The 27,926-nt window shown below is 43.1% G+C and overlaps 1 protein-coding gene across 25 annotated transcripts in view; it reads right to left on the bottom strand.

Moving 5' to 3' along the window:
- Nucleotides 1-27,926, bottom strand: part of Magi1 (membrane associated guanylate kinase, WW and PDZ domain containing 1) — a 623,637-nt gene that overhangs the window by 45,514 nt on the left and 550,197 nt on the right. For all 25 annotated transcript variants that reach the window (XM_085840252.1, XM_085840254.1, XM_085840269.1 and 22 more), the window contains 2 exons: nt 23,228-23,410; nt 21,464-22,084 (listed from right to left, as the gene is read on the bottom strand). In XM_085840252.1, coding sequence (XP_085696378.1) covers nt 21,464-22,084; nt 23,228-23,410 — 804 coding nt within the window. The remainder of the gene's footprint in view (nt 1-21,463; nt 22,085-23,227; nt 23,411-27,926) is intronic.

Genomic DNA, 27,926 nt, shown 5'->3' with positions numbered 1-27,926 from the left:
AAAAATCTTCACTGCCCTTTAAAGCAAGACAAACAACATATTTGAGAACAACTGCTAGGGTATCATTGGCTTCTGCAGCTTGCACGAGTCACTTCTTTCCCTGAGAATGAATGCAGATCCATCACTTTCTCTTCTGTGTACTAAGAGGACTGAACCCAGGGTCTCACACATGCCAGGCCAGTGCTGTACCAGCTGAGCTGTATTATCAGCCCTGAGTTTTGATCTGTTTTTATTTTTGAGACCAGGTCTTAATATGTATCCCAGGCTCGCTTTGAAATATTTCAACTTTTGAACATTAGAAATATACAGTGGGCTACCATGCCAGGCTGACGCATAGTTTTGTCTAGATAAACATTTGTCCTGGCCCTAATGACAAAATAAAATGATCAACTGTCAGGGAAGCTAAACAGAAGCTAAAAATTTCACCTCACCCTAGAAAAGAGTGAATCTCCAGTTGCTGGGACAGAAGGCTTCTCTGAACACAGTGTCCTTCAGGATTAAAGGAAATGAGGTGTCAAGCAACCCGCTCTGACTGACAAGAGTGAAGAAAAAAAAATGGGCAAAGGGTGTTGTAAGGGTGAACTCTGCAGTCACTGTGACACACAAAGAGGATCTAACAAATAATAAAAACATACATCATCACTGGTGGGCACTGTCTTCAGCATGGCTCCAATTCTCCTTCCACTGGGTCTCTAGACATGGCTATCCTATTATAAACACTTTGGTTTTCTTTAAGCATTTCAAAAAGCTCTACGTTACTATTTCTACATGTCATTGGACACATCTGCTTTTCCTTGAACAGTCTAAAAGGAATCTAGAAAATGATTGTGGGGGAAGAAACTGGGCATTGAAGAACACAGCACAACACTAATGTTTACAAGCAAGATGCTTTTTGTGAATAGTGTGCCTACTGGGGGATGAACTGAAAGAGAGACCACTGAGCTGCAGACGTTTAAGGGTAGGACTGAGGGCTGAGAACAAGGCTCCTCCATCCAAGTAGAAATTATGATAATCTGAAAACCAATACTGTTAACAAGCCGGGAACTCTACTCTTCACTAACTAGCTGTTTTGTTCGTTTTGCTTGTTTGAGAATATGTAAAAGGGGACACAACGTAACAAAAGTAAATGAGAACATTAATTTCCGATGTTTTGATGCAGATAAAATTTAAGTGCTAGGGAGGGCTCAGGCTGGAATGAATGCAGGACAGGGGCACTCACAAGATTAAACACATGGCTTGGAAGCCCTACTACATGTCATGAGTTAAAATGATATAAAGCAGTAAGACTGAAGAGTCTTGATTTTACAGCATTCAGTCTGTAGAGAGAATCAGCACCGTAGTACCTAGTTCCTGAGAGAAGTTTCTTCTTTGATGACAATGAAGAATGTGACTGTGAGAGAAGCTGGGCCTGAGAAGAGCTACTTTAAAGTGTGTGGTTCACAGAGTGGTAAATGGAAGAGGCAGTGTTTTGGCTAAGACTTGAATCATAAGAAGGGATCTGGCATGAGGTTACTCATTCATCCGAGATTTACTGAGCTCTGGCATATGCTGAGCAGAAGATGACCGGGGAGATCCAGCGTCTTGGGGTACGAGCTTTGCCCTGGGGAGGCTCACTGTGCACAACCCAAAGTAACAGAGTGAAGATCATGAGTGACCATGAGCGAAGGAAACCCTGTCACACAGAGAAAGAACAGGACAGGCATCTACTCCATTGGGAAAGAAGGAGAGAAAGGATGGGCTGAAAGTGAGGGACGGTTAGAGTTTCACCATCAGGGGCCCAGTTGGGAACAACACACAATGACTGACGAGTGACTGAATAAAGATCACGACTTTAGGATTGTTTCAGGCCATAAATAAGTGTGTCAACATAGACTCAAAGCAAAACTCGAGCCAGGGTACATTTCCACTGATGCATCGGACAAACACAATACATCACAAAATTAAATCCATGAAACGAAATGAAAAATTATTCTACTTTGGACTGTTGGTTTTTTTTTTTCTCTTTCCTCTAGCCAAAAACCATCATCAACTCTGCAGAGTAATTTTTCAATGCAAACACAGTATCAGCTGCCAAGAACGAGGACCAGACCCATTGGCTCCAGAAAGATAAAGGCATGCTTTCCTTAGGGAGCCAATAATGGTCACTGTGAAATAGCATCACTCCTGTAATTCAGAGGCCTAGAGTGAGGAGCTCCTATGCTTTGTTACCTAGCATCGTGCAAAGAAGATTAAGAATGCAGTTGTACAGTTTTTTTTTTTTTTACAGCTATAGAGAAGTTGGCTTCAATTACACAGTACATATGGCCTTATAAATATGTCTCTAGGAGAAATAAATGGCCTGAGAGACTGGTGATTTCTAATGGTTACAGGGCTTTTCACCTGCAAGTCAGAAGCCCTGAACTGACACAGACACAGAGAGACTTGAAGTCATTAATACCATGGGCTGCTTGCTGAAAGTCCAAGGTAGGATGGATGAACTACATTCAAGAAATTCCTCAGAAGTAAACGGTTACCCGAGGAAAATAATCACTGAAATGGAAAGATGTTCCATTCATTCAAAAATATATGAAGTATGGGCTGGGGCTGTAGCTCACCAGCAGAGGACTTGACTACCATGCAAGAAAAATGGGAAAAACAGTCAAACAAAACCCCAAACACAAAGCAGAAAATCTGCCTTCTCTTCTTATTTCTTTTTTTAAAAAATTTTTTATTCGTTATTTTCTTCATTTACATTTCAAATGCTATTCCAACAGTCCCCTATGCCCTCCCCCCACCCTGCTCCCCTACCCACTCACTCCTACTTCTTGGCCCTGGCGTTCCCCTGTACTGGGACATATAAAGTTTGCAAGACCAAGGGGCCTCTCTTCCCAATGATGGCCGACTAGGCCATCTTCTGCTACATATTTAAAATGAGGCCTATGTACAAAACAACTGGTGTACTGCTCTTTGCAACAGCTCTCTGAGCAACTCCGAATCGCCTCTTTACTTTGCATACTAGAAAACAGTCACACAAAGTGGTAAACGACATAGCCTATGGCCCGTAGTCAGGTAAGTGAGGAGACCACAAGGAAGGGATGAAAACTATAGTTGCCCATGCAGTATAAAATAAATTTACAGAAAAGTTTTCATATAGCTCTACTGAGAATACGGCCTTACCATCCACAAGCAAACAGGTCAGTTTGCCAGGCTATCTCAGATCCACATTCATGATTTATATTTAGGAAGATGGTTCTCTTCTACAAGTAGACTCTCTGTACAGCTATTTCTTAATTTGTCTCCAAGTTATTATTCTAAGAACCACTGCCCACTGAAAGCTGTGTGTTCTGAAAATATAGTCGGCTCTGTTCCTGACTGGGGGCAAAGAAGCAAGTCTAAAGCTACATAGCTGACACAGCTGACCTCTAATAGCTGGAAGCAGTAATGGTAATAATCTATCTGCTTTGAAAATGTTTCCTGACAGGACAACAATAAAAGGATTTCTTTTTAATGGGGTGTAGAGAAAAGAGGTAATGAGTCAAAAGTAGGGGGAATGACGGCTCCTTGCCTTCATAAAGGGAAAGCAAAAGAACTGTCACTTTAAAAATCCTGTCCTGCCATGAGGTAGCACAGGGACAATCCTTCTCCAGGGAATACCCTAGCAAGATGTACTGTTTCAAGGTGGAACGGAGGCAGTTCCTACAGTGATCTACATTGTGGGAGTTGAGGATATTTGTGATTAAACTCTTCAGGGGGTCTGACCTCACTTTAAAAGCATTTCCACCTTGGATAATGTCCCTGAATGTCATCCTTATGCCTCAACTGCTACTTGTACGGAGGATGTTTCAGGACCAGTCCTGCTAACTCCTCCTCTTCCTAACTGTTCCCTCATGGAGAAGCTGTTGGGATGGGGGCTGGGGGAGGGTTTGAACGGGGGAACTGGGGTGGCCTGGAAACTCTACAGAAGTCCTTTCAAAGTTTGGCTTTTAATAGTACTAGGAAGTAGGTAGGGAGGGGATTAAGGAACAATAGCTCAAAATTACTGAGAGAAAAACTCAGTAAGAATTCCTTTTCCAAAAACAGGATGCTGCGTGTGTCCCTATTTTAAGGTCACTGGCCTCCAAGGGAAAGCTGTCACTGTAATTGATACTGAGCTTCTGGGTTGTAAAATCCACACCAGGACCCTTTCCTTCAGCACTGCTGACTCTAAGGTTGATTCTTATCCCGACTGCTTATTTTTAGCAGCTTAAGTAAGGCAGGGGATGAAGAAAGCTATCTAGTAGAATATTCTGAATTTTATCTTTACAAGACACCCAAATCCTGAAGAAGCGGCGGCTTCTGGGACTCTCTTTATCTCTCTCACCATCTCTGCCTCTATCTGAGAAGTCCCATCTCCGTTGTCTTGTCTCCCTAAATGACCACAGAGGTCTCATCACTCCACCCTTAGCTTTACTGTGCATGCCCTTTCTTATTCACACGGGGACAAGAGATGTGCAGCACAGATCTGACAACGTGGTCTCTCGGCTACATGAAGTTGTGGTTTCCCAGCATCATGTCAACGCATCTCACACTCTTCCCTGAATCCTGCCACACCTCCTTCATCTGAGCTGCCTTTGGTCCATTTCAGTTCCACTCGAGTCGCCTGCTTTGTCTGTATACTTTAGTCTAGGGGCCATTCGCTTCTTCTCCCTAGACATTTTCACTGGCTCCTCCCCGCAACTTCTCACCTTCTTTACACAGGGAGCTTGGGATTGATTGAGGCTCCCAGCAGATATGAAGTGACACATTTTATCATAATTGATTTACAAATCCAGCTTGTTGCCAGATATGCTGACACTCCGAAAATAACTGTATTTGCCCACGTCTCTATTTGTTATTGTTGTTTACACATTTAATTGTCTCTGATCCACCTTATCTGTCTATGCTGAGCTTCAGGACTAAATCTCATCTTCCAATGAACCTGTAAATGTGCAGACCTTATGGAGTGAGCCTATTATCTCAAGGATTCCTCAGCTCCAGGAAAGGCTGAGAGGTAACTGGGAGGGGCAACCTGGCCTTGCACTTTAGCACCATCAAGGCTGCAGTGCCTAAGTAACAACTCTTGATCCCTGCTCTGCTGCGGGATTTATTTCTTGGTGAGCCGCCAGGCACAGCTCTACTCCAGCGGCCTTACTCCGGAGGCACTCAACAAGGTTCCACTGTGCCACCTTGTGTCCTGACTTCCCATGACAACAAGCTTGCTTCTCAGAGCTCAAACCTACTGTAAGCTGCCAGCCCCAGGAAATGCATATGTTCTCAGGGATTTTTTTTTCCCAGTCTGAGATAGGAGATCTTCTTATCTTTGCTTATGAAACAAACTTTCATTACAACAGGAGTCACAAGGTTCCAAATGGCTCCCATTCTCTGGCACATGCGTGCTAATGGGAAGATGGGCCGGCTGCTTTCTGCAGGCAAAGCCATGTATCTCCATAAAGGCCTAATAGCCTGGGGAGGGTGTGAGTTTCTCTTACGTCACAATGTGTGTTTGTTTGTTTTGTTTTGTTTGTTTCTGATGGCTTTTGTAAGGATGTGGTGATTTCTTTTGACTTTATTATAAGACTACTTAACTTGAACCAAGGATACCCCCCACACCAAATCTAACTTTAAGAAGTCTCATAGAGCACAGGCGGTGGTTCATAACAGCAAGACGATTCCACGATACAGTCCGCCGTGGCATTGCATTACCCAAAGAGTCTGCAAGTCAGACCTAAAGAAGCCACTTACACAGGGGTCAGGCTTTCCAAAGAGCAAAGGATGTATCATGTGAAGCCCATTTGTGTCCCACGGAGATATTAAATGTCTTCAAAATCCTCTCGATGAAACAGTATCTACATGATCTAAGTGACTGTAAGTACTGAGCGGGGAAGGAGGGGTTTCCTTGGCTCTGTCAATTTCTAAAGATTTCTAGGGTCGGGAGAGGAGCTGGCACTTTGTCCAGCCAGTCAGCACTTAAGTGAACTGACTGGACTGACTTACAGGTGGAACGTAGGCGTCGGCCTCAGTCCACACAGCCTAATAGACGCAGTCCCTCCCCAGGTGAGTCTCATTACAAACCTTTACAGGTCAAGTGTGTTTAAGATGCAGGAAAGGTCCAGGACCGGTGAGGCCACTGAATGGAATATGCTAGCCAGGAAAAAGCAAGAGAAGGGAGCATTATGTGTGTGGCAGGGAAGAGGAAGTTCGATGGACGCCACATCTGCGCTGGAAGCACAAGTCACTGCTCGCTGTGGTGGGTGAGGGCAGAGGGCCCCTTGCTTCTCCTCTTGCCTGTCTAAAGTTAGCTGTTTCCTGTTGTTTTTCTTGGCAAATCAGGCTAAAAGTTAATGTGGATGGGAGATCTTAATGTCAGCAAGCATTGGGAAACAGTTTTAAAGGGTGTCATAAAGTTTCTGTGACTGCTTTTATTCTTTTAAAACAAAACAAAAACCAACCAAACACAAAACAACAATAACAACCACCACACCAAAAACCAAAGGCAAAAACACCATCCATGGGTATTGTGGAAATCCTCAAGCACACAGAAAGTGCTCAGCTCATTCCGTGTTTCCCTTCTGCTTGCGGATTTGACAAGCTCTGGGTGACCCCTCCAACTGTAAGAGGGCAGAACTACATGAAAGGGCTTTATCAATAAATGTCACAGTAAGTAAGGGGCGGCACACAAAAGAGTAACAAATGTAACCATGGCCTGGGACTCTGCCTCCCCTTAAATTAAGGGGCCCTGGAAGCAGCAGTCATGGGAGGAAGAGTGACTTGGCCATCCCCACACATTCTCCTATCCTAGACTCTTCTTGGGGGCCTCTTCCCGACTGCAGGGCTCTTTCACAAACCAGCACATTTTTGTAAAACAGAATTGAGCAACTGAACATAAGTTGCCAGTTCCTTACTTTGCAAACTGAGAATGTCTTCAGAACGATTTAAAAAGGAGGCCAAAGGCACTGAGCTGCCTCACTGGAGACTTCACCGGGAAGTCCCCCATTCGGTGCTACTGATTTTCTTCTTTTCACCGCAGCCAAAAGAACATGTCAATCACCTTGCCCCTCTTCCTGATCTCCAACTGCAGACAATTAAGTCAAAAGTCCAGAGCGACAGACAGCACATCTCCACGTGTGCTACCCCCTCCCCCTTTGCAAGCATCATCCACCCAGACAAAGCAAGGGCTCGAAGGCAGAACCTCCCACCTCCAGTGCACCAAAGCGTGTGACAAACCAGTGTCAGTCCATCTTGGTTACAACATAAGAGGGTGCCCTTCTACCCAGATTTCAGATAACAACATGGAAGTTCGGAAACACTGCCTAAGGCTGGCCCAGGCTATGTTTGCCCCACCAGCTAGTGGCAGCCATGACAAGGGGCCAGAAGAGGCCAAGCCATTACTTCTATTACTGAGTAGTTACAAGAGAAAACTAAGGAGAGACTAAAAAAATAAGTACCTTCTGCCCAAGTTCAACAACAATAACAAATAACGGGGAAATTGATATTATTTGCATTTTAAAGAGCAGGACAGAGAAACTGCCACAAGCAAACACAAATGGGTCTCAAAGGGATTCCCACATGGGTCCCACAATTGACTGTCCTTGAGGAGACAGGAGTCCCTCACACCTGCAGACAGTCGTTGTTATAACTGGGGGATGGGATGTGTTATGGCATCAAGGCCTCACTTGAAACCAACCTTTTCCCTCCTTCAGCCTCCCAGGATGTTAGTAAAAGTTGCTTTACCAGAGCAGACTGATTCCACAAACACAGAATTTCATTAATTTCATGGGCAGTGTTGCTATTTTTAATGTAGTCATCTGTCACTTTGGTAGGTGGCATGCACTGCAAAAATCACTGGAGAACATAATCCATTTTTAAATTTAGAAACAACAACAACAAAAAGTCTACAAGAGAACAGACTTAATTCTAACTATCTCCAAATGATTTTTCAAATACCGACTAGTGTTCATGCCAACGATAGGGAAGTCTCTTTAAATATAGCTTTTGCAGGGTTAATCATGCCGGGAGCAATGACCATACGGAGCAACAAACTAGAAGCCTAGCTCAAACCCCAGGTGTTGCATGAGGCCTGCAGCTTCACTGAGATGGGTTTCTCTCACTGCAGCGCCTTTTACTGGGCTCTAGTGGAATGTTCTAGCATCTGCTAAGCTGTTACTGGAGACAGGATCTTCTGAACAATCTTTCTTCAAAGATGGAGATGACAAAATAGTACCACAGAATCGTTTACGGCTAAGGTAAAGCGGCAGCGAGTGTCCTAGAACTGAAGTAGGCATGCGACAGTATGTAAACAGACGTGAGTAAGCGCACTTTACATGTCAGCATCCATGGGAGATGAGCTTGGTTCTGAAGTGTGCTGGGTCCATTAGAGTAGCATTTATTACATGTGGCAAGAGCAAAGAAACATAAGGAAATTGCGAAACACAAGAAAAATTAATGAGGGATGGAAAACAAACCTAGGTCGTAACTTGGCACGGAAAAAGCACATTTGCTGTTGTTGCCGGGAGGAAGCTCGCACTTGTAAGGAGACACTGCTATTTGTGAAGATACTAAAGATTCTACTAATAAGAATTGTAAAGACGCATGTTCACAGATAGGGGCTGTGATTAATATCCGAGCATAATTATAAAAACAAACACTCAGCAAGTCTGAGAACACGTTTGCACCTGTCGGGGATAACGGAGAATCAGGAAGTGTTTCAGCAATCTCCCCACCCCTGTCATTTATAACCTCTGTTACTTTTTTTCTCAAGTATTGAAAATAGATTTTTTTTCTCATATTATATATTCTGATTATGGTTTCCCCACCATCTATTCCTCCTAGTTCCTCCCTTCCTCCCTTCTCATCCGGATCCACACCATTTCTGTCTCTCATTGGAAAAGAAAAAGAGGCTTCTAAGGGATAACGTACTCAAGTAGAGTAAGATAAAACCGAAACTGACACATCTAAATCTAACAAAACAAACAGAAGGAAAAGAGCCCCCCCCCAAAAAAAACAAAGGCACAAGAAACAGAGACCCACACCTTCACACACTCAGGAATCCAATAAAAACACTAAACTGGAAGCAATCACTTAGACACAGAGGACCTGGTGCAGACCCACGCAGACCCTCTTTCCAGTAAAATGTTAATGCAATATGGTGCTAACACGTGTGAGGTTTACCTTGACAGAATAGAGAAAAGAGTATCCCACAGGGCAAACTTCCTCACACAAGTGATGTGGAAACTTGAGGGTTCTTTGAAAAGTCAGATGGAGTTTGGCTGGGGCACATGAGTGAAGGAGTGTTTTCTTGAAGTGGACACAGGTGAAGGACTAAGAAGACTCGTGAAGGAACGTTTCACTGAAGCAGACACACAGGAGAGAATGTTCTGCTAAAGCAAATGCTGGAAAGGATGAAGGATGCTTTGCTAATAACTCCCATGTATTGGTCCACCTTACATTGCATAGTTGAGCTGCATTTGTCAGGATTCCTCAGCTTCTGGCTGATTGGATGCACGTGCTAAGGCAAGCTAGGTGTTGAGGCAAGACCTATGCTGAGGCAAGGCTTATGGAGGACACATGATGTTTGGAGGCTTTAAACAGGACTCCATAGAGTGACAGAGACAGTGCTGGTACAGCTAGCTGTGCAATGCTTGGGGGGGGTCTCGCTTCTCACTGATCTTCACATCCCTGAGAGAAGCACAGCCCAGAACTTCTCCTGGTGTTCCTACTGGTCCCTCCTGCTGACTCGAGCTGAGGCTGAGGCCTGGCTGTCTCTCCTAAGTCGTGTCACCGCTGTTGCTAACCCAACTCTACCGAGCTGGACTGCTGGTGTATTCTTGAAATGTTTGTGAGTGGACTGAGCTGCCGCTGCCTACTAATCTGTGAATTGAACTGCTGATTTCCAGACAACACAGACAGGAGTTGCTCCAAAGAACCTTTCTAGACAGGTCCACTTCCCCTATATCCTTTCTTTTCCATTACCTTTGGTGGGTGGTGGGCCAGAAGGACTGTTAAAGCAAGCATTTAAGAACCATCATTAAAAATAGGATTTGAAAAAATGAATATTACACATAATAGCTTCAAAATCAGAAACAGGAAGGTACCTCTGTTGTGGATGGGCCTGGTGCTGCTCTTGTGAACCAATCCCCTAATGAATAAAGAAGTCAATCACTGAGTGAGTAGGAGGGACTTCCTGGTTGTATGGAGAAAGAGAGGAGGCAGGAGAGAGTGAGGCTTTTTTTTTTTTTGGAGGGAATAGAGTGAGGACAAGATATAGCTCCCGGTTTTAATGGCGGATCCATTAGGATTCACCACCGGAGGATTTAGATTTAATAAGGCTTGTTGAACAGAGAAAGGTACAGTGGCAAAGCATGGGTTAGCCTGAGGTGCACCACATAGGTTGTGGGGCTTTTGCAGCATGGGGTTGTCCTGGTAGCGACCTGCCAGTGGGATCTCCAGGCCAGAGAGTCTCCATGAGATAAAAACAGGCCGGCCATTAACCGCCAGTGTGTTTTTTAATATTTCCGGCAACAGTACCTCATCCTTTAATGAGGAGGAAGGAACTACCACTATGGTTTCCTTATCATCTATACTATACACTTTTTAAAATATATATATATATATATATATATATATATATATATATGAGAGAACTTCTAAAGTTACTGGTAACAGTTAGTCTTCACCTCGAACTAAGTAAAGGGTAAAAAAAACCTATGGGAGAAAAAGTGCACTTGTATTGAGTTTTTGTTAATACAAATTATATTAACGAAGAGACAACAACAAAGCTACTCCTTGGGGTTTTGAGATGGTGACACTGTACTAAGTACAGTATACTAGGTAGTAGACCATAGCTGGTCTCTATGCCATCTACTACATCTGTCCATTGCCCCTCCCCATTAGTATCTTCATGTGTGCTGTTATGGTCTACCTGTAGACCATAGACAGGCAGGCAATATGCAAGAGTGAAGCCAGATATAAGAGGAAATGATAAAGCAGACCCATGGCATCCTGGAACTGATGTTAAATTAAGCTAAATGTATTTAAATGTTAAATTCTTCAGAGATTGCTGAAAAGTAGACGAGCCGTCTACTGCTCACAAGCCACCTATTCCCAGCTCCAAGTCCTTCCTAGACTCCAAAGCTTCAGTTCAGCAGTTCTCATCATTTATTATCTAAGGCTTGTCAGGCAGGTATGCCACTGACATCTAACCAGGGATGCTGTGCTCATCCTTCTTCTGTCTCCTTTACTTTATGACAGAGTTCCTACAGCTTGTCCCAACCTCCAACTCCCTTGCCCTCATTACTCACTCCAGGCTGACTGTCTTCTGAGAACCCCAGTGCAGTGTAGGAGGTTTCCCATGTGCTCCGGAGACCACCCACACCACAGGCAGCACTACACCCTCATGTGTCTCTATTTCCTGATGCCACAACTGCCGTGGATGGGCATGTCTTTACTCCTGGATTCTGAAACACCCAGTTTTAGTTTCCTATTTCTGTTCCTTTTTCAACCTATTCTATTGCTTCTGGCACCTTCTGCTCAGCCTGACCGTGCAGGGTGATAGGCCCCTGAGGTTTCTGTTTTGGTCCCTTCTTCCTTTGTTTTATTTTGTCCGTAATAACCTTAGTCGGTCTGTGGGCTCTAAAGACTGTCTACTCATGTGAAGAGTTGTGATAACAAGAAGTACATAACACAGTCCTGTACATGTACATTTACATATATGTTCAGGTGTGCACAAACATGTACACAAAGTTCTATGAGAGAGTCCTTACTTTTCCATAGTGAGATATATTCTAATAAGTTTATATTCTCTTTCACTTAAAATAAAAATACCAGTTATAGCCTAGTATACTGATTTCATGGCTAGTAATGGGTCATAGCTAACAGTTTGCAGAACACTCATTGATTTAACAATGGTGCATAAATACATATTTCTTCTGCCCTTATTCCGGACTCCAGACACAGAAGACTTTCCTACTGTACTTCCAATGGGACATTTCACAATGAATGTGTCTAACAAGGAACTCCTGACTCCACAGCACAACTCTGCCCACTCCCCCTCTAGGATCCAAATCCGACTTCTAGTCTCAGGAAATTCAGGGATCATTGTTAGTTTTTCCTATTGCCTTTTCTCTCTTTTAACTAGGGTCAAGGAAACTGGAGCCTGTAAGTGTTCTAGTCAGCTGTGACTGTCAACTTGGCACAGCCTGAAGTCACCTGAGAATGTCGTCTCAATTGAAAGATCACTCAGATCATCTTGACATGTGGGCATCAGGTGGGTGACTGCCCTGATTGTTACTTGATGTAGGAAGGCACATACTACCGTCGGCAGCACCGTTCCTAGTGTCGGTCAGTCCCGGGCTTTATAGGAAGCTAACTAAGAATGGGTTTGTCAGTGAACAGCATTCTTCCATGGTTTCTGCGGTGCTCCTTTGCCTGTAAATGAGCTCCCTGGTTATGAGCGGAACATGTGTGGAATAAGAAGGAGGCCTGCCTTCAAGGCCCCACTTGAGTTCCTGTTCTGACCTCCCTCCATGATGAGACAGGGCTGAAGAAGTATAAGCCAAACAAATCCTTTTCTCCCCTAAGTTGTTTTTGGTCTTGGACTTTGTCACAACAGATGGAAACTAGAACAATAAGGCATATCATGAGTTTGTAGAACAGGAACAACCCACCTACTTATATTTTATCTGGTTCAGGGCAGATGGGTGGTGAATAGAGAGGCTGCAAGACCCAGAAAGCCTAAGACATTTACTAGGTAGTTTTTAACACAAATTTGTCAACCCCTACCTCCAGCTCACCCACTGCATCCTGGTACTCTCCTAATATAGCCTGAGACAAGTTGCCCTTGATCTTAACTCTTGTCGCTCTGAGCTACCAGACCTTGCTCACCCTCAGCAACAGCTCCAGGGGACCTGTTTCTTTCCCTGCCATCCCTAACATTCTCCTTTCTTACACGATGAGCAGATGATGTGCAAATATTAGTGTAAGCCCATTCCTCCACTGGGCCACACTAAATGCCAGTGTGAACATGACATGCCAAGTCCTGGTCCTGACACACAGGACCTGACCTCAGTTCTGACTCTTCTTGCTTGTTGTCTCTAGTCACCTTGCCCTCCCTTTCCATTTCTTCCCCGCAAAGAGACAACTAACCACTGTCTTTAACATTCAGAGCCAGCTCTGTAAGTAGCAGCCCAGAATAGTAATTTTACTGCTGCCAGCCCAGCCAATGAAATGTTACTATTCTTCCAGAAAAGCACAGGATGCCACTACTTTTTAACGAGGACGATAAATCCTATACATACTTATAATAAATAATGCGCATACGTTTGGGATATTATATTTACCTTCTGGGGGGGGGTGAGGGACCGGCTTGTGGGAAAAAATGATTTGTTTGAGGTGTGTCAACCACTCAGCATTAGTAAAGGAACAGGGCTGAGGAGATGGCTCAGTTGGAAAGGCCAAGCATGAGACTGAGTTCCATTCCCAGAATTCATAGGAAAAGCCAGACATGGTAGCACATGTTTGTAATCCCAGTTTTGGAAAGGTGGAAACAGGAAGATCCCCAAGGCTCACTGGCTAGTGGGCCAAACCTACTCAGATGAACTCTAGGCCCATGAGACAAAAACTGAACTGAACAGCCTCTAAGGAATAACAGCCAAGGCTGACCTCAGTCTGCACATGTGCAAGGGCACAGTGCTCACACACAATGTCATCCAAAATGACACACTTATAAAGAAATTCAATTACATCTGACCCTGCGCATAAATGCTAGAACAAATATGCACTATGCTTAAATTTAAATATTAAGACAAAAACAATTAAAGAGACTAGAATTCAAGACATAAAAACGAGGGACAATTTTTATGCATTATATAATGAAACACAACCAAAATAGACACATCTTTATATTTATCTCCTATCTTGGTATAAGTCATCTCAAATGCAAATGTGACCTAACATTTTATGAAGAATTCCAAAATAAAATCCTTGATGACTTTAAGCCATGGCAATAAGCCAAAATAACAACTTCAAACTGAATTACTAATAAAGGCCAGGAGGCTCCTTAATAGCAAACGTGAAAGCCACCCTGCTTAGCACCGTGCAAGTGCAAGAAGTTTGCTAATTTTAACTTGAACAACTTCTAACAGCCTGGAAGGCATCAGGCAACACACTGGATCCAACTAAGGCCTCGACGTCCAATAGTGCTACAAGCCCCAAACACCCTAACTAAGCTGTGAAGCTGGTTAGAGATACTATGCCCATCAACATACCGAGGAAATGTCAATGGCTTCTTCCTTCGATGGGGTTCTGACAAACTGTACGTGGCTTGTAGCTTAGGTGGCAGATCACACGTACTTTATAGGTAATAATTTTAGCTATTATTTATTTTAAAGTTAAGATGTTACTATGTACAACTGACTGGCCTAGGACTGAGAGAGAGAGAGCTACTTCTGTTTCATAAATGCTGGGATTAAAGGCGTGTGACACCAGTACCTACAGTACTTTAAATTTTTTTAAAAAAAATATTTATTTTATGTGCATGTGTGTCTGAGAGTATGTGTATGCATGCCTGTGTGGTGTGCAGGCCAGAAGAAGGTCTCGCATCTCATAGAACTGGAGTTACAGGTGGTTCTGGGCCACTACGTGGGTGTTGCAAAGTAAACCTGGGTGTTCTGCAGGAGCAGCGAGTGCTCTTAGCCAGTGAGCTATAATTCCAGCCTCTGTTCTTTATTTTTTCCCTTATTTTTGTGTGCACATATGCATACATGTGTGCTAAAGTGTATGTGAGTATGTAGGTCCCAGGGCAACTTGTAGGGATCGGTTTGTTATTTTCACCATGTGACAAGGGGCTGAACACAGGTTGTCAGGTGTTGGCAGCAAGTGCCTTCAGTGTTAAGTCATCTTCCAGTCCAGTTGAGTATAGTGTGTGTGTGTATTATATATATATATATATATATATATATATATATATATATATATAAATATATTATATATATATATATAAATATATTATATATATATATTTTAACCTCTCTCATGGTTCGTTTGTAGCATCAACTTGACATAGTTAAGAGTTACCTTAGAAGAGGAAATTTTGATTGAAAAACAGCCCAGATAAGACTGGCTTGTAGCCATGCCTGTGAAAAGAATTTTCTTGACTCTTGGCTGATGTGGGAGGGTCCAGCCCTCTTTGAGCACTGGCCATCCCTGGTGGTCCTGGGTTGTATAAGAAAGCTAGAGAAATGCCTTATAGAGGGACTGGGTTCAAGTCCTAGCACCCACATAGTGGCTGTAATTCCAGGATCAGGGAACCTGATGCCCTCTTCTGACCTCCTCATGTACCTGGCACTCAAATGATGTGTATGCATACATGTACACAGGCAGAAACACATAAAATAATCTCATAATATTTAAGAAAGCAAACAAGTTAGCAGGCTGTGCATGTGTTAGAGGAAGGAAGCAAGCCTGTAAACACTGTTCCTCCATGGTTTCTGCTTGAGTTCTTGTCCTGACTTCCCTCGGTGATGGATGGACCTGGAAGCATAAGTTGAAAAAAAAAGCCCTTCCTCTCCAAGATGCTTTTGGTCAGAGTCTTGTCACAGCAACAGAATGAAGCTAGACAAACTCATTAAATATCAGTCCAGTGTTGGAGTGTGAGAGGCACCCCAGACAGACTAGGGCTTTGTAAGAAATCCTTTGAAATCTTGCAAAGGTCATTCCAGGACCTAAAAAAAAAAAATCACTCTCAGAATTGTCCTAAGCAGGTCACTCTACAAGTCTTGAGTTCTGTGTATGCAGAGCTCAGAGTGCCACAATAAAAAAACTGATTGCATGTGAGCTTTCAGATTTCTACCTTGCATACAGAAGAACTTCACATACTATGAAGCCATCGTCACTATCAGATTCTCTTCTGTTCCAAAGTATACCATCAAAATAGACAGTGAAATGAAGGGTTTTTAACACCTCACTCTTGGCATGAAATAGCGCCACACACAGTAACACTTCCTGCAATGACTGCTGATAGGATTCACTTGCTTGATTCTTTGTCTCCTTGGCTCACAAATGCTCTTGATAAACACAATCCCCAGTCCTGTCGAGCAATCCTGAGAGTACTCAGGCTTCGAAAACAAAGAGATCTGAGTTCAGATCCAGGTGTGGCCACTGTTCTGCTGTGAGGTGTTGGCCCTTTCCTTCAGCTATCTTCAGTAACTACATCTCATTTCAGGGTGAAGCGACACAGACAGACAAACACACACACACACACACAAAGACACACACACACACACGCTTGATGCTTATGTTAGATACTGCTTGGGCTATTTGGATCGATGATTTAATGGAATAAACATCATCTGAGAATTAAGTAGTATCAATTTGTCTGTGGACTTCAGTCTTATTCATCTACATATAAGTCAAATTTCCTAACAACTGCGCTAGTGGGATAGTTTCCATACATCAAATACACGCAACAGTTCTGCTACCAGAGTTGCTGTTTTTTTCTTTGCCGCTGCCTCCCCCTCCCCCTCCTTTCTCTCTATCTCTCTCTTTTTTTAAATGCCAAGAGGCATTTAAAATAGTGTTTAAGCACAGTCTCTGGAGCCCAGATTCCTGGGCTAAAACTCAGCCAGGTGTGCAGTGTTGGGAAAATCTGACACTCTTGAGATCTCAACTTCTTGTAAAACCCAGAACTAATACTGCACCTTTTTCAGAGGGCTCCAGGAATCCTAGGTCAGGTGTATGCAAACCGGTAAGGACAGTGAGGGACAATGGCACTTTGCAATAGCAAAGTTTATTGTCTGAATTACAAGTCTTCTGCCTGCTCTCAAAACAGAACCAGGGATCCCCACTTTGCTATATACTACTCAAATTAGGTAGAGTTTCCTTCCATACCAAAAACAAACAAACAAAAAACAAAGCAAAACAAACCCCCCCAAAAACAATAATAACCAAAAATCCCCAAAACAACTAACCAACCAACCAAAACCCCCTCCACATTCTTCATATTGTAGGAGGGAGGCAGTAATGAGTGATTCCATTTCATAGAGGGTCCCACTTGGAGTAACTCTATGCATGACATTAATTCCATTTTGGTTGCAAAAATGTGGTGTCACTAGGTTTAATGTACATATGTGCTTGAATGTGTACTGCTGCGCCATGGTAACATGCCTGACCCACACGTTACACACTCAGGCACTCTTTTCATGTCTCACTGTTCCCTAAATGTGTATCATTGCTCTTTTACAGTAAATATATTAGACTATAAAGCTATATGGGCAATATTCCCTGTGACTTGTAGATGAAGCCGTCTACCCTAAAGCACCTGTGGTTTAGGAAGACAAAGACCCCACCCTCTGGGAATCCCAACATTTCATTACCTAAGAATCAGACCCTGAAAAAATTCCTTAGTGGTTTGACAACAGAATTCTGTGCATGGTACAGTTCATGCACTCTGTGGAACAGATGTTCCTTCTCTTACGGTCGTGATCACCAAAGGCCAGTGATGACCTCCACCCAGGACAAGGACCTCAGAATAAAGCCACTCCATTCATTCTCTGAATCGGAAGAACGCAGGCCGTGGGAGCTGCAATGGCTCTTAGGGCAGAAGGCACACCTGCTGCTTACTGAAGCTTAGGTGGGAGAGAGGAGGCTTCACACTTGATCCTCAGCACCAACAACAGAAAAGCTGTTAGAAAAGAAAATCACTCAAAGGTAAAAATAACTTTTGGCTTTATGAATTTAAAACCCCCTCTCCCTACCACATACAAACAGTATATGAGAAGCAATTAAAGCTAGTAGTGGGTCACAGGGGTAGCCTGGTTTCACCACAACCCTGGCTACTTAACCAATAACCAACAATGGAGCTTCAAAAACAAAACGCGCATGTCAAAACATCACAGGATGATTGTAGGCCTATGAGTTCTGGTTAGAGATCGTCTCCTTTTCTTTTCTTCTCTTCTCTTCTCTTTTCTTTTCTTTCCTTTTCTCTCCTCCTCCTCTGCCTCCTCCTCCTCTTCTTCTTCTTGGTTGTTGTTAATAAAAAAACCAGCCGCACCCAACTTAAGCAGTTACTTCTGCTACCTGGTATATTAGTACAGCACCATGGAAGGATGGGTCATCCACAGCTACTTCTTATTTATCTACATCTTGCACTTAAGGCAAAGTCAATCTCCTTTGTTACATGCTGAACCACACAGTGCACAGCACTGAGGGCAGAACCAGGCTTCCTCTGGCTCCAACTCCACTGCCTTTTCCCCACAAGGGGATCATTGTTTTCATGAAATGGGAGCCCCAAAGACAGACCTTTTGTTTGTTTGTTTGTTTGGGATGAAGAAATGAATGCCAAGGTAAGAGGTTGAACTGAAAGCTGAATTCAGAGGCCTGCTCACCTCTGACAGCCCCAGTTCAATTCTCTTTCCCATAGATGCCTTCTCTCCTAACCACAGTATACACGCTCCACATTCACCAAATACTGCCCAACTCCCTGTGTCAAGACAACATTATTTCACAAGGAGAAGCACAGAGGTGTGCGTACACTGAGCAAGCGATGCTCTGTACACTGTGGGGCACAGGTGCTATGCTGACTGCATGTAAAGTGCTCTCCTTAAACATGGAGAACCCTGTATAGGGCAAGCTCTTTAGCACATTAAAATACTATTAATTAACCATGGTCTAGTATTACTTTCCAAACAAGTCAAGAAAGCCTACAGGCTCACACTGGTGCTGGGAGGCAGACTGCTAACTGCAAATGCTGGCACAATTTTAAACCACAACAGAAAGCAAGCACTCTCAGGTCTGGACAGCAAAGGAAGGAGGAGGGAAGGATGTATTTGAGAAGATGGAGACAAGAAGGAGGGCTGTGCCTAACAGACACACCCTAGAGCGGGAGCAACAGCAAGAGTGAGTTCTAGCTGAGAGACCTGGGACATCCTGTGACAGTCCAGCCTGTGGGTGAGCAAGCCTGGTAAAATCCACACCTGCCACTGGAAACTGACTCCAGAAATTAACAAAAGCTATTCCATCCTCCGCCTGATTTCCCTACTGCTGGGAAGGAGGAAATAGACAGAAAAATATAAAAAGTAAAAGGTAAAATGGAGGAAATCTTGACAAGGACAAATACCAAAAATGAACATGGGTCTTAGGACCGAAAATAGATGCTGCAAGCATCCAATGCTGCCCCAAAGTAAAACAAACCCATTTTATAAATCACACTAACTCCATCCCCCCACCATGGATGCCTGAGATCAGAAACGACGCGTGTTTAATGAGTTAATCAATCTGCTTACCAGAAGCTATGACAGAAATGAGATTCATGAGCAGTCAGTGGACTGACCGCTCACTTCCTCATCTCACCCAACTGCTGTCCTGTTTCTTCATCAAACATCCTCCTTTATCCCCCACCTCACAGAGGGATGATTAAATGTCAGCCCCGATGCAAACAACTAGTGTGTGGCACAGCCAAATGTATTTTTATGCTTTCGAGAAAGATTAATAGCAGCTGGCGATGGCCTGCCAACTGCAGATGTACAAACTTCCCATCCTACACATAAATCAAGCACAGGGTATATGGCATACTTTACAGACAGTAGCTGTTACCGTGATTTTAAATTACTCAGGTTGGAGAGTAAACCATGTAGATGTTGACTAATGAGGCAATATATTCTGGATCTTTCCATATGAATGTTATAAAATGTAATAGCATCAACAGAGAGAGTCTCAGGAATTAAGAAAAGATACACTTTGTTAACATCAAGGGGTATATATGTTTCTATAATCAACTCTTGGGTATTTTTGGCAAATTCATTATAATACAGTTCGACTTAGTAGATTGTCACAAAACTATGTTTTTTGGTCTCCTTAAAAGTGAACCTAAGGATAGAAAAGCCAGTAAATAATATACTCAGCAGAAACAAAGGGTCAAATAGGTTAGAGAGGAACATGGGTATAAAATACCCAGTTGGATCAGAGATGCCTAGTGGACCAGTCAAACATGTGAAGAAGTCTGCAAAATCAACTCTGTTAACTTGAGGAAAAGTTGGCAAAGCACTAGACTAGGGTCAGCAGAAACAGAACTAGGGTGAACAATTTGGTTCTACTAGGGTTTGGCACTTTCCTACATCATGATAATGATCAAACGAGAGGTGCATATATATGTATGAGAACACTCTGTGAATCATCAGTCTGTCTATGTGAACCAAGGTCACTTTTAAGAATCAGCTTTCTGGGTATTAAGTGGTCTAGGAACAATAAGAGACCTCAGATATACTGGAGTGTTTTGCCAAATTAGTCTGCATAATGTTTGTAGTTGGTTTTAGTTTAGTTTAGTTTTGTTTTGTTTTTTTTAATTTTAGACAGGTCCTCACTATGTAGCTCTGGCTGTCCTAGAACTCACTCTGTAGACCAAGCTGGCCTTGAACTCACAGAGATACAGCTGCCTCTGCCTCTCAAGTGCTGGGATCAAAGGTGTAGGGTAGAAGAATACTGTGTTTCAGATTTCCTCCTATGACCCTAATCACTTTGATCATACAATACCCAGCTTCAAGTGAGCACCTTTGTTGCAAGGAAACCACACTTGATAACTGATCTGCTTTCCAAAGGCTCAAATTTGTTATGCATGGCATGTCACACTGAGGGGGGATCAGCAGAGGCAATCGCAGGTCTCCTGTGAACAACAATCAGCTACAACTAGTTACAAGCTGGAATATCAGGAGTGAGAGACATTTCAATACTGAGTATTTCTTCATGTGAGAGCTGCTGAGGAAGGCAGAAAGAAGAAGGAAGCTTAATGCCAAGACTAAGATGATGTGAGTTCTAATCGGCGTCAGGTGTTCTTGATGCGAGGCCTAGGATGTACCTGTAGTTAATTCAGACAGTGAGATAGACAAATTCCTAGGGAGAAATCTTGAGAAACTGGGCCAGAGAAGCACTGTAGTGCGAAAAGGACATTCCAGGCAGAGGGGAGGGGAACAGAAAGGTCCTGAGGCAGGAGAGGACAAAGCCACCATGGCTAAATTCCAGTGGAAGCAGCAGACCAGGAAGAACAGAAGCTGAGAAAGGGAACGCAGGAGGACATGTTTCAGCCTGTGAAGGCTAGGGAGAGACAGGAGAGTTACAAGAGAAGTCTTGCTTTTGAGAGACAACGTCTTACTTCTTTTTAAAAGGCACAGTGATTTGGTTTACAGATCATTCTAATCCTGTGTGCACAAGATATAAACTTTATTGTGAAGCGTGTCCAAAGCAACCAAAAGACATTTTGAAAGTCTTTTAGGTATGTAAGTGAAAGTGACCTAGGTTGGACATTTAGCTTGGGAGCACAGCACTAAACCTAGCATGCTGAAGGCCCTGTGTTCAATTGCTAGCGTCTCAAAAAATAAATCTGTAATTAAAAAAAAAAACACCTCAAATAGTTGAAGGTTAGTAAGCTAAGCAACGCCGCACTTCAGCGTTCGAAAGCAGAGAACAAAGTCAGTCTACATACCTCCTCGCTGCACCAACAGTGTGACCTCACTTCCCTTGGGACATTCAATCAGCATATCCACGACTTGATTGTGTGTCAGGGCCTGCACGTTCTTCTTATTCACCTCCACGATAAGATCCCCTTCTTTGAGACCTCTGCAGCGTGGACTGTCAACAATCTGTTTCACTCTTTGGCCACCCCCACCGGGACTATCTGCGATCGTAAAGCCAAATCCCATTGGCCCTTTGACTATGTGAACAGTTATTAGCTCTGGCTGGGTGGCTATGGAGGAAGCCAAGGAGACTGTGTCGTTGGGATAACCATGAGAGCTGTTGGAAGCCACATCAGCAGGGCTGCTTGGCCTGGCATCCTTCATGCTGCTGACTTTGCCTGTTTTACTACTGTGGCTCGCTGGTGAATCGTAGGTTTCTTGTCCATTTACAATAATTGGTTCTTTGTCCAAAATGGCCACCGAGGTCACTAAACTTGTATTAGGGTCATCCGGGTCAAAAGGCAATGGATAACCTCTGCAGAGTTCAAGGTCCACACTGGCACCAATGGGAATGGACTGGAAGATTTTCACAACTTGAGCATGTGTGTGTCCCAAAACACAGGTGTCATTCACACTCACAATTACATCCCCTGTAAAAAGGAAAAAGTTTCGAGGTCAAAAGACAGCATCAAAAAAAAATGTTGTTACAATAACATTCTTCTAATGTTCAGACCGAACATCCCAAGATTCTCATTGGACACACATTGGAGGAAGCACTCTTAATCAATGCATTTTCTGGTGCCTGCCCCACCCCCACTGTTTCATTTAACGTCATATTGCAGGTATGGAAAAACTAAAGTTTTACTTTCACCCTCATTTAGGAGAGGCCTTAAAAATTACAAGACAGGTCAGTAAGAGAAAAGCGTATACATTCATCTAAGGTGAGTTTAAATCCAGAAGCCCACACAGAAGCGGATGCACACCGGCTTTTTTAAGTTCCTAGCTTGTCTTAGTTCCTAGCTGCTTCTCTACTCCCCCATTCACATCCCACCCATGTGCCCTGCTCTGTGTTCACTCTACCACGTGATGAACATCATCTCTGGGCTGCTGTTCACTTTCGAGGGCCCTGTGTCACATACAACCCATTCTTTTCATTTAGGGAGGCAGTTTCAGAGTCAAGGTCTCATTATGTAGCCCAGGCTGGCCTCTGATTTGTGATCTTTTTTTTTTTTTTTTGGCCGCAGCTATCTGAGTGCCACTATACCTGGTTTTAAATGCATCTTGAATGACCTTGTATGCTTCTCTCTTATTGACCTATCTTTTGTAATGCTAAGACCCATCCGGAATCCTAATGAGGGTGAAGCACAACTGTAGTTCATCTGTAACATCAATATCAAGTAGGCGGAGATAGGGTGAGGATGGGGGAATGTGCAAGGCAAAAGCAGACTGCAGGTCTGAACTGCAAATAAAAGTTTTCTTGTAGAACCTAGTGCCACCTCTGGTAAATGACAATATAATAATCACGAGAAAACACTGGGGTTTTAAGTTTAGAAATCATGTACTCAAATGGATTGACATTTTTAGTAAACTACTACTTTACTGCACGCATTAGCACCTAGCAGGTCCCTAAGGTCAAAGGACTTTCAAAGGTTTTCATCTGCACTGAAGGAGGGATCTGGCTCAGTGCGAGGCCTTTAAAGGACACTTACAAAGGATCATGGTGCTGTCTGCTCTTGCTCCGACACGGGCAGAGGCCTCACCACATGGAACATGCTGTGGCCCTGTGGACTCACCTGTCTCCATCTTGCCATCCAGTGCGGCAGGACCATCGAGGACGAGGCTCTTGATCTGCAGGAACTCATCAGGCTCATCTCCTCCAACCACCGTGAAGCCAAAGCCTCGGCTGCTTTTCCGTAGCTTCGTGTGAATGAACTTGCCTTTCAGCTCAGAGGGGTTTCTTGTAAAAAAAGGTTTGCCTGGTTTAGGTTAGAAAGAGAAAAAGGTAAAGAAATTCATCATGAGTAAACCTGAACCAAGGATGCTATGAGACAATAAGGAGACAGCTGTTCAAGCACATGGATGGAGGCCTCTGGACATAGATGGGACTCCTGGGGGACAAAGAGACGGCTCAGTAGTTAGGAAAACTTGTTGCTCTTGCAGGGGAACCAAGTTTGGTTTCCAGGACCACGTAAGGTAACTCACACAACTGCTATACCTCCAGCTGCAGGGAATCTGACATGATCTTCTGTTCCCTACAGTCACCTGCACATACACCACACACACACACACACACACACACACACACACACACACACTTTAAAGATTCTTCTCTTAATTGCAGGAATGAGGGTGCTTCTGGATAATCCTGTTCAGGGGGTGAGTAGCATAGTCATATTGACATACATGGAGAATATCATTCTTTCAAGATAGGGTTTCATGTAGCCCAGGCTAGCCTCCAATCTCTTATATAGAGAAGACTGAACTCTCAATCCTCCTGCCTCCACCACCCAAGAGCTAGGATTACAGGTGTTCAGTACAGGAAGCCCACCTAGTGCTTTAGCATGTTGGGAATTCTCTCAGCTACAGGTCTATCTCTGGCACACCATCATTCAGGTCCAAAGAAAAGAGAACAAGACAAAGCCAAACCCCCAATCTCAGCCATGTGACATTCTCCCTGAATTTCAGCCGATGAGGTTCCACAGCTACTGCACTGCCAAAGCCTCCTTAAAGAAAGCAGATGGTCTTCGCTTTGTGCCATGGTTTCCTTTTCTATTTTGGAGTGTTTACTATAATGTGCTACTATAGACGTGGCTTTCATGTATAGGGCTAACTAGCAGAAACTTTACTTTTTAGTCAAATGGAAGGCTCAAAATAAAAAATCATGGATAATACCAGGAAGTACATAATGGTCACAAAGTGTAAGGTGACAAAAATGCATCACTATTTTGAAAATTCAAGGTCATTACTTTAAATGGAATTCCAAAGTCATCTGATGTGAATTATTTAGCTGCAGCTTTTTAACATATTGAGAAATAGCTAACATGTATTCATTGCTAAGGTTTATTGCTTTTAAACAACAAAACAAAAATCCCTTAGGAAATTGGGTTTAGAATATTAAAAAAGAACAAAAACAAATAAAAAACAGCAAACGCCTTAGCCAAAGCAAACCCCTCAAATGAAACTAGTAACGAGCAAGATGCACACAGCTTCAAATTCAGCTATTTTACTCAAGATAAATCAATTAGCTAGGCAATTCTCACTCCTACTAAGGTTTCTCTGTCTTCAAGCATGCATATACATCTGTGTGCATGCCTGTATATGGATTGGCTGCACGTGTACATGAGTGTGTAGATGAGTGGAGGCCAGAAGACAACCTCAGGTTTCATCGTCAGAAATACTGTCGTGTCTTTTGAGACAGGGTCTCTCATTGGCCTGGAGCTCAACAATTACTTTAGACTGGTTAGCTACAGAGCTTCAGGGATCCTCCAGCCTCTGCCCTGCCAGGGCTGATATGAGAAGTTCATATCTCTATGCCTAGCATTTTCATGTGGGCACTGGGGACCACACTCAGGGCCTCATGCTTATGGGATGAGCATTTAGCTAGGTGAGCTATAATTCCAGATCTGTCCTAAAGATAAAAAACACTAAGGAAGGTAGAAAAGCCATAGAGAACCATATTTTATAAGCTTACTTAAAATCACATATGTAATATCTAGGTATATGTGTGTGTATACACACACACACACACACACACACACACACACACACACACACACACATATATATATATGTATACACACGCGCGCACACACACACATATACATACATATAGCTTAATCAGAATTATAGCACATAGGATGATAATCCACAGGGACATCCTCATGTGAGCCATAGAATAACAAACTACAGTTCCAGGCACAGGAAATCACTCTCCAAGATGTTGATCAGATTACAAAAGACTCCCCCTCCCCAAACCATATAGTCTACTGGCATTGACCTTGACTGCCTATCAGAATTTTAAGGTAGGTCTCTATTACTGAAGACAGCACACACTTTAGTCACAGAACTTGATTAGATCATAGGCCCAGGAGAAGAACCTACTGCTGCTATATTCCTAAACCAATACAGTTTCTAATGATATCCTAAATGCTTATCCTTATGTGCATAGGTAAGTAAAGTTCTTTGCATTAATCAAGAGTACTTCTTTTAGTCACAGATGGACATCATCACACTATCTGGTCAAAATGCAGAGAATAAATGACCTCATGACTACTGATCCCTAGGGACACATCTACAACACATTTATACCTAAGGCTCAGGGCACATCATGGAAGAGGGACAGAAAGATCTGAAGAGCTAGAGGGCCAAGATCTCTGATGCTGGATAGTGTCTTCTAGATATGACAGAAAGTTGCACTTCAACTATATGGTTGCCTAAGCAAGGCCTACACACTGACAACACCAGCCAAAACATGGAGACATGGATGGAGGAAAATATGCCAGGTCCACCTCTAGAACTACAGGCCATCGATGGCTGCAAAGAGAGAACCAGTTTTCTTCAGGTACAAGCTCCCTGATAGGTTATCCAATCCCAAGATGGCAGTCTGAAACACATACACAACCCTAGTGACACTAAATGGACTCAGTAGGTTGTATCTAAGTGTGTGTGTGTGTGTGTACATACATGTAATAATAATAATAATGAAAGAAGAATAGGTCATGGATTTGGGAGGAAGTTGGGGCATAGGAGAAAATGGAGAGGGACAAAGTGAAGTAGATGGGAATTATATAAATATAGTACTCAAGCATGACCATTTCAAATAAATAAATGGATGGATGGATAGATAGACAGACAGACAGACAGACATATAGACAGAGAGAAGTAACATTTCAGAACTAAACCACAAAGTTGTATTCAGGGCTCCCTTAAGTCCTTCTTTGTATCCAAGAGACTTCTGGGAATTTCTAGGGTCATCCCACACAGCCTCTTTCCTGATTTAATTTCCTATGTCCTGACCTTGTTACAACCTCTTCATCTTATCTACCTATCTATCTATATCTTTTTATCATGTATGTATGTATGTATGTACATATGTACGTATCTATCTATCTATCTATCTATCTATCTATCTATCTATCTATCTATCTATTTTTTTAAAGGAGAAAAAGAAGTTACCATACACCTCTGCACTTAGCAGCCTTGGCACCCAGTTAGGAAAGTTATTTTTGGTTAGCTATAACTAAAAGGCTTTAAAAGGTCTCTGGGCACACACACAAATTTTAATTGCATATTTTTAAAAGTCTCTGGCTCTTACAAAGAAGGCTGTTTCAAATTGGCTGGAGTTAGAGGTCTGCTCACAAACCTCCTCTCCAGTGCAGTCCAAGGATTATTGGAAACTCAACAAATGGCAGCCCTGTAACTGTGGCTAAATAGAGGCAAGACGTAGCAGGACTTGCCAGGCAAAGTCATCTGCCAAGGTGTGGGGAAAAGGATGGCACCTCCAGTGAAGACTTCTGGGAGATAGCTCCTAAGCCAATTATTAGGTAAGAAATCAAGGACAAGGAGAATGGCCTTTGTGCTATGGAAGCCAAATGGCCTAGACCTGACTGAAGAGGCCTAGACCTGACTGAACAGGAGTTTAAAGAGCTTGAAGTGAACACATTTTAGTTATGCAGAGACATCAACAGCTACCGACGGAGACACTGAGAGGACATTATTAAAATGTACAAAGCCTCCGCAATGTTTCCAGCTCCGATTCCTGCTTTGTTTTTGTCCGTAGAATGGACTACTCTAACACAGTACATATCTCTCCGACTGTCTGGGTTTTCCTGTGCCTATGCTGAAGGAGAATTGTGCATGCACTAAACTCACTAGAATGAAAGCTCCACAAAGACCCATCTGCAGATTCAGGGCTTAGAATCTGAGCACTGTCTAGTATGTAGGAGGTGCTCTGACTCTTCCTGTTGAAGGAGTGAATAAGTAAAGAAAGGCCCAGTGAACAGATTCAACAGGATGTGAAGAATGCTGAGAGGAAGTGACCAGGTATAGGCACCTTTCACTTTTATCATAGGCAAAATTAGAAGACACGGAAATGCACCACATGGCTTATTTGAATTTTAACAATAGACACAGCATTTTATTATGGTTTAGGTATGGGTGGGTCATGAGTTAAGGTATGTTGGGAACTTTCTCCCACAAACAGCGGGATTTGATGTTCTTGGTGGTAGCTCTGTGGTCTCTTCAGACTCTCACTTCCTGGGATAGTTGTAAGACTTGGTTGTGTATCTGTAAACTCATCTGAATGGCTGTTAAAATGCATCTGTTTTAGTTCTCACCCTATGCCCACTGAATGACGATCTTCTGGATTGGGTTCAAAGCTCTGCCCTTGAACTACCCTTCAATATTTTCTGCCAGGCCAGAATCTCTCTTAGCTCTAGTGCTTGAATTCTCTAGACTGGCAGCTATCCACCATCACTTACTGCAATACTGGTC

Source organism: Mus caroli, unplaced genomic scaffold (assembly GCF_978045245.1).
Source record: "Mus caroli unplaced genomic scaffold, Mus_caroli_1 scaffold_7, whole genome shotgun sequence".
In the NCBI taxonomy this organism is placed as follows: Eukaryota; Metazoa; Chordata; class Mammalia; order Rodentia; family Muridae; genus Mus; species Mus caroli.
This window is presented reverse-complemented; position numbering and strand designations above follow the sequence as displayed.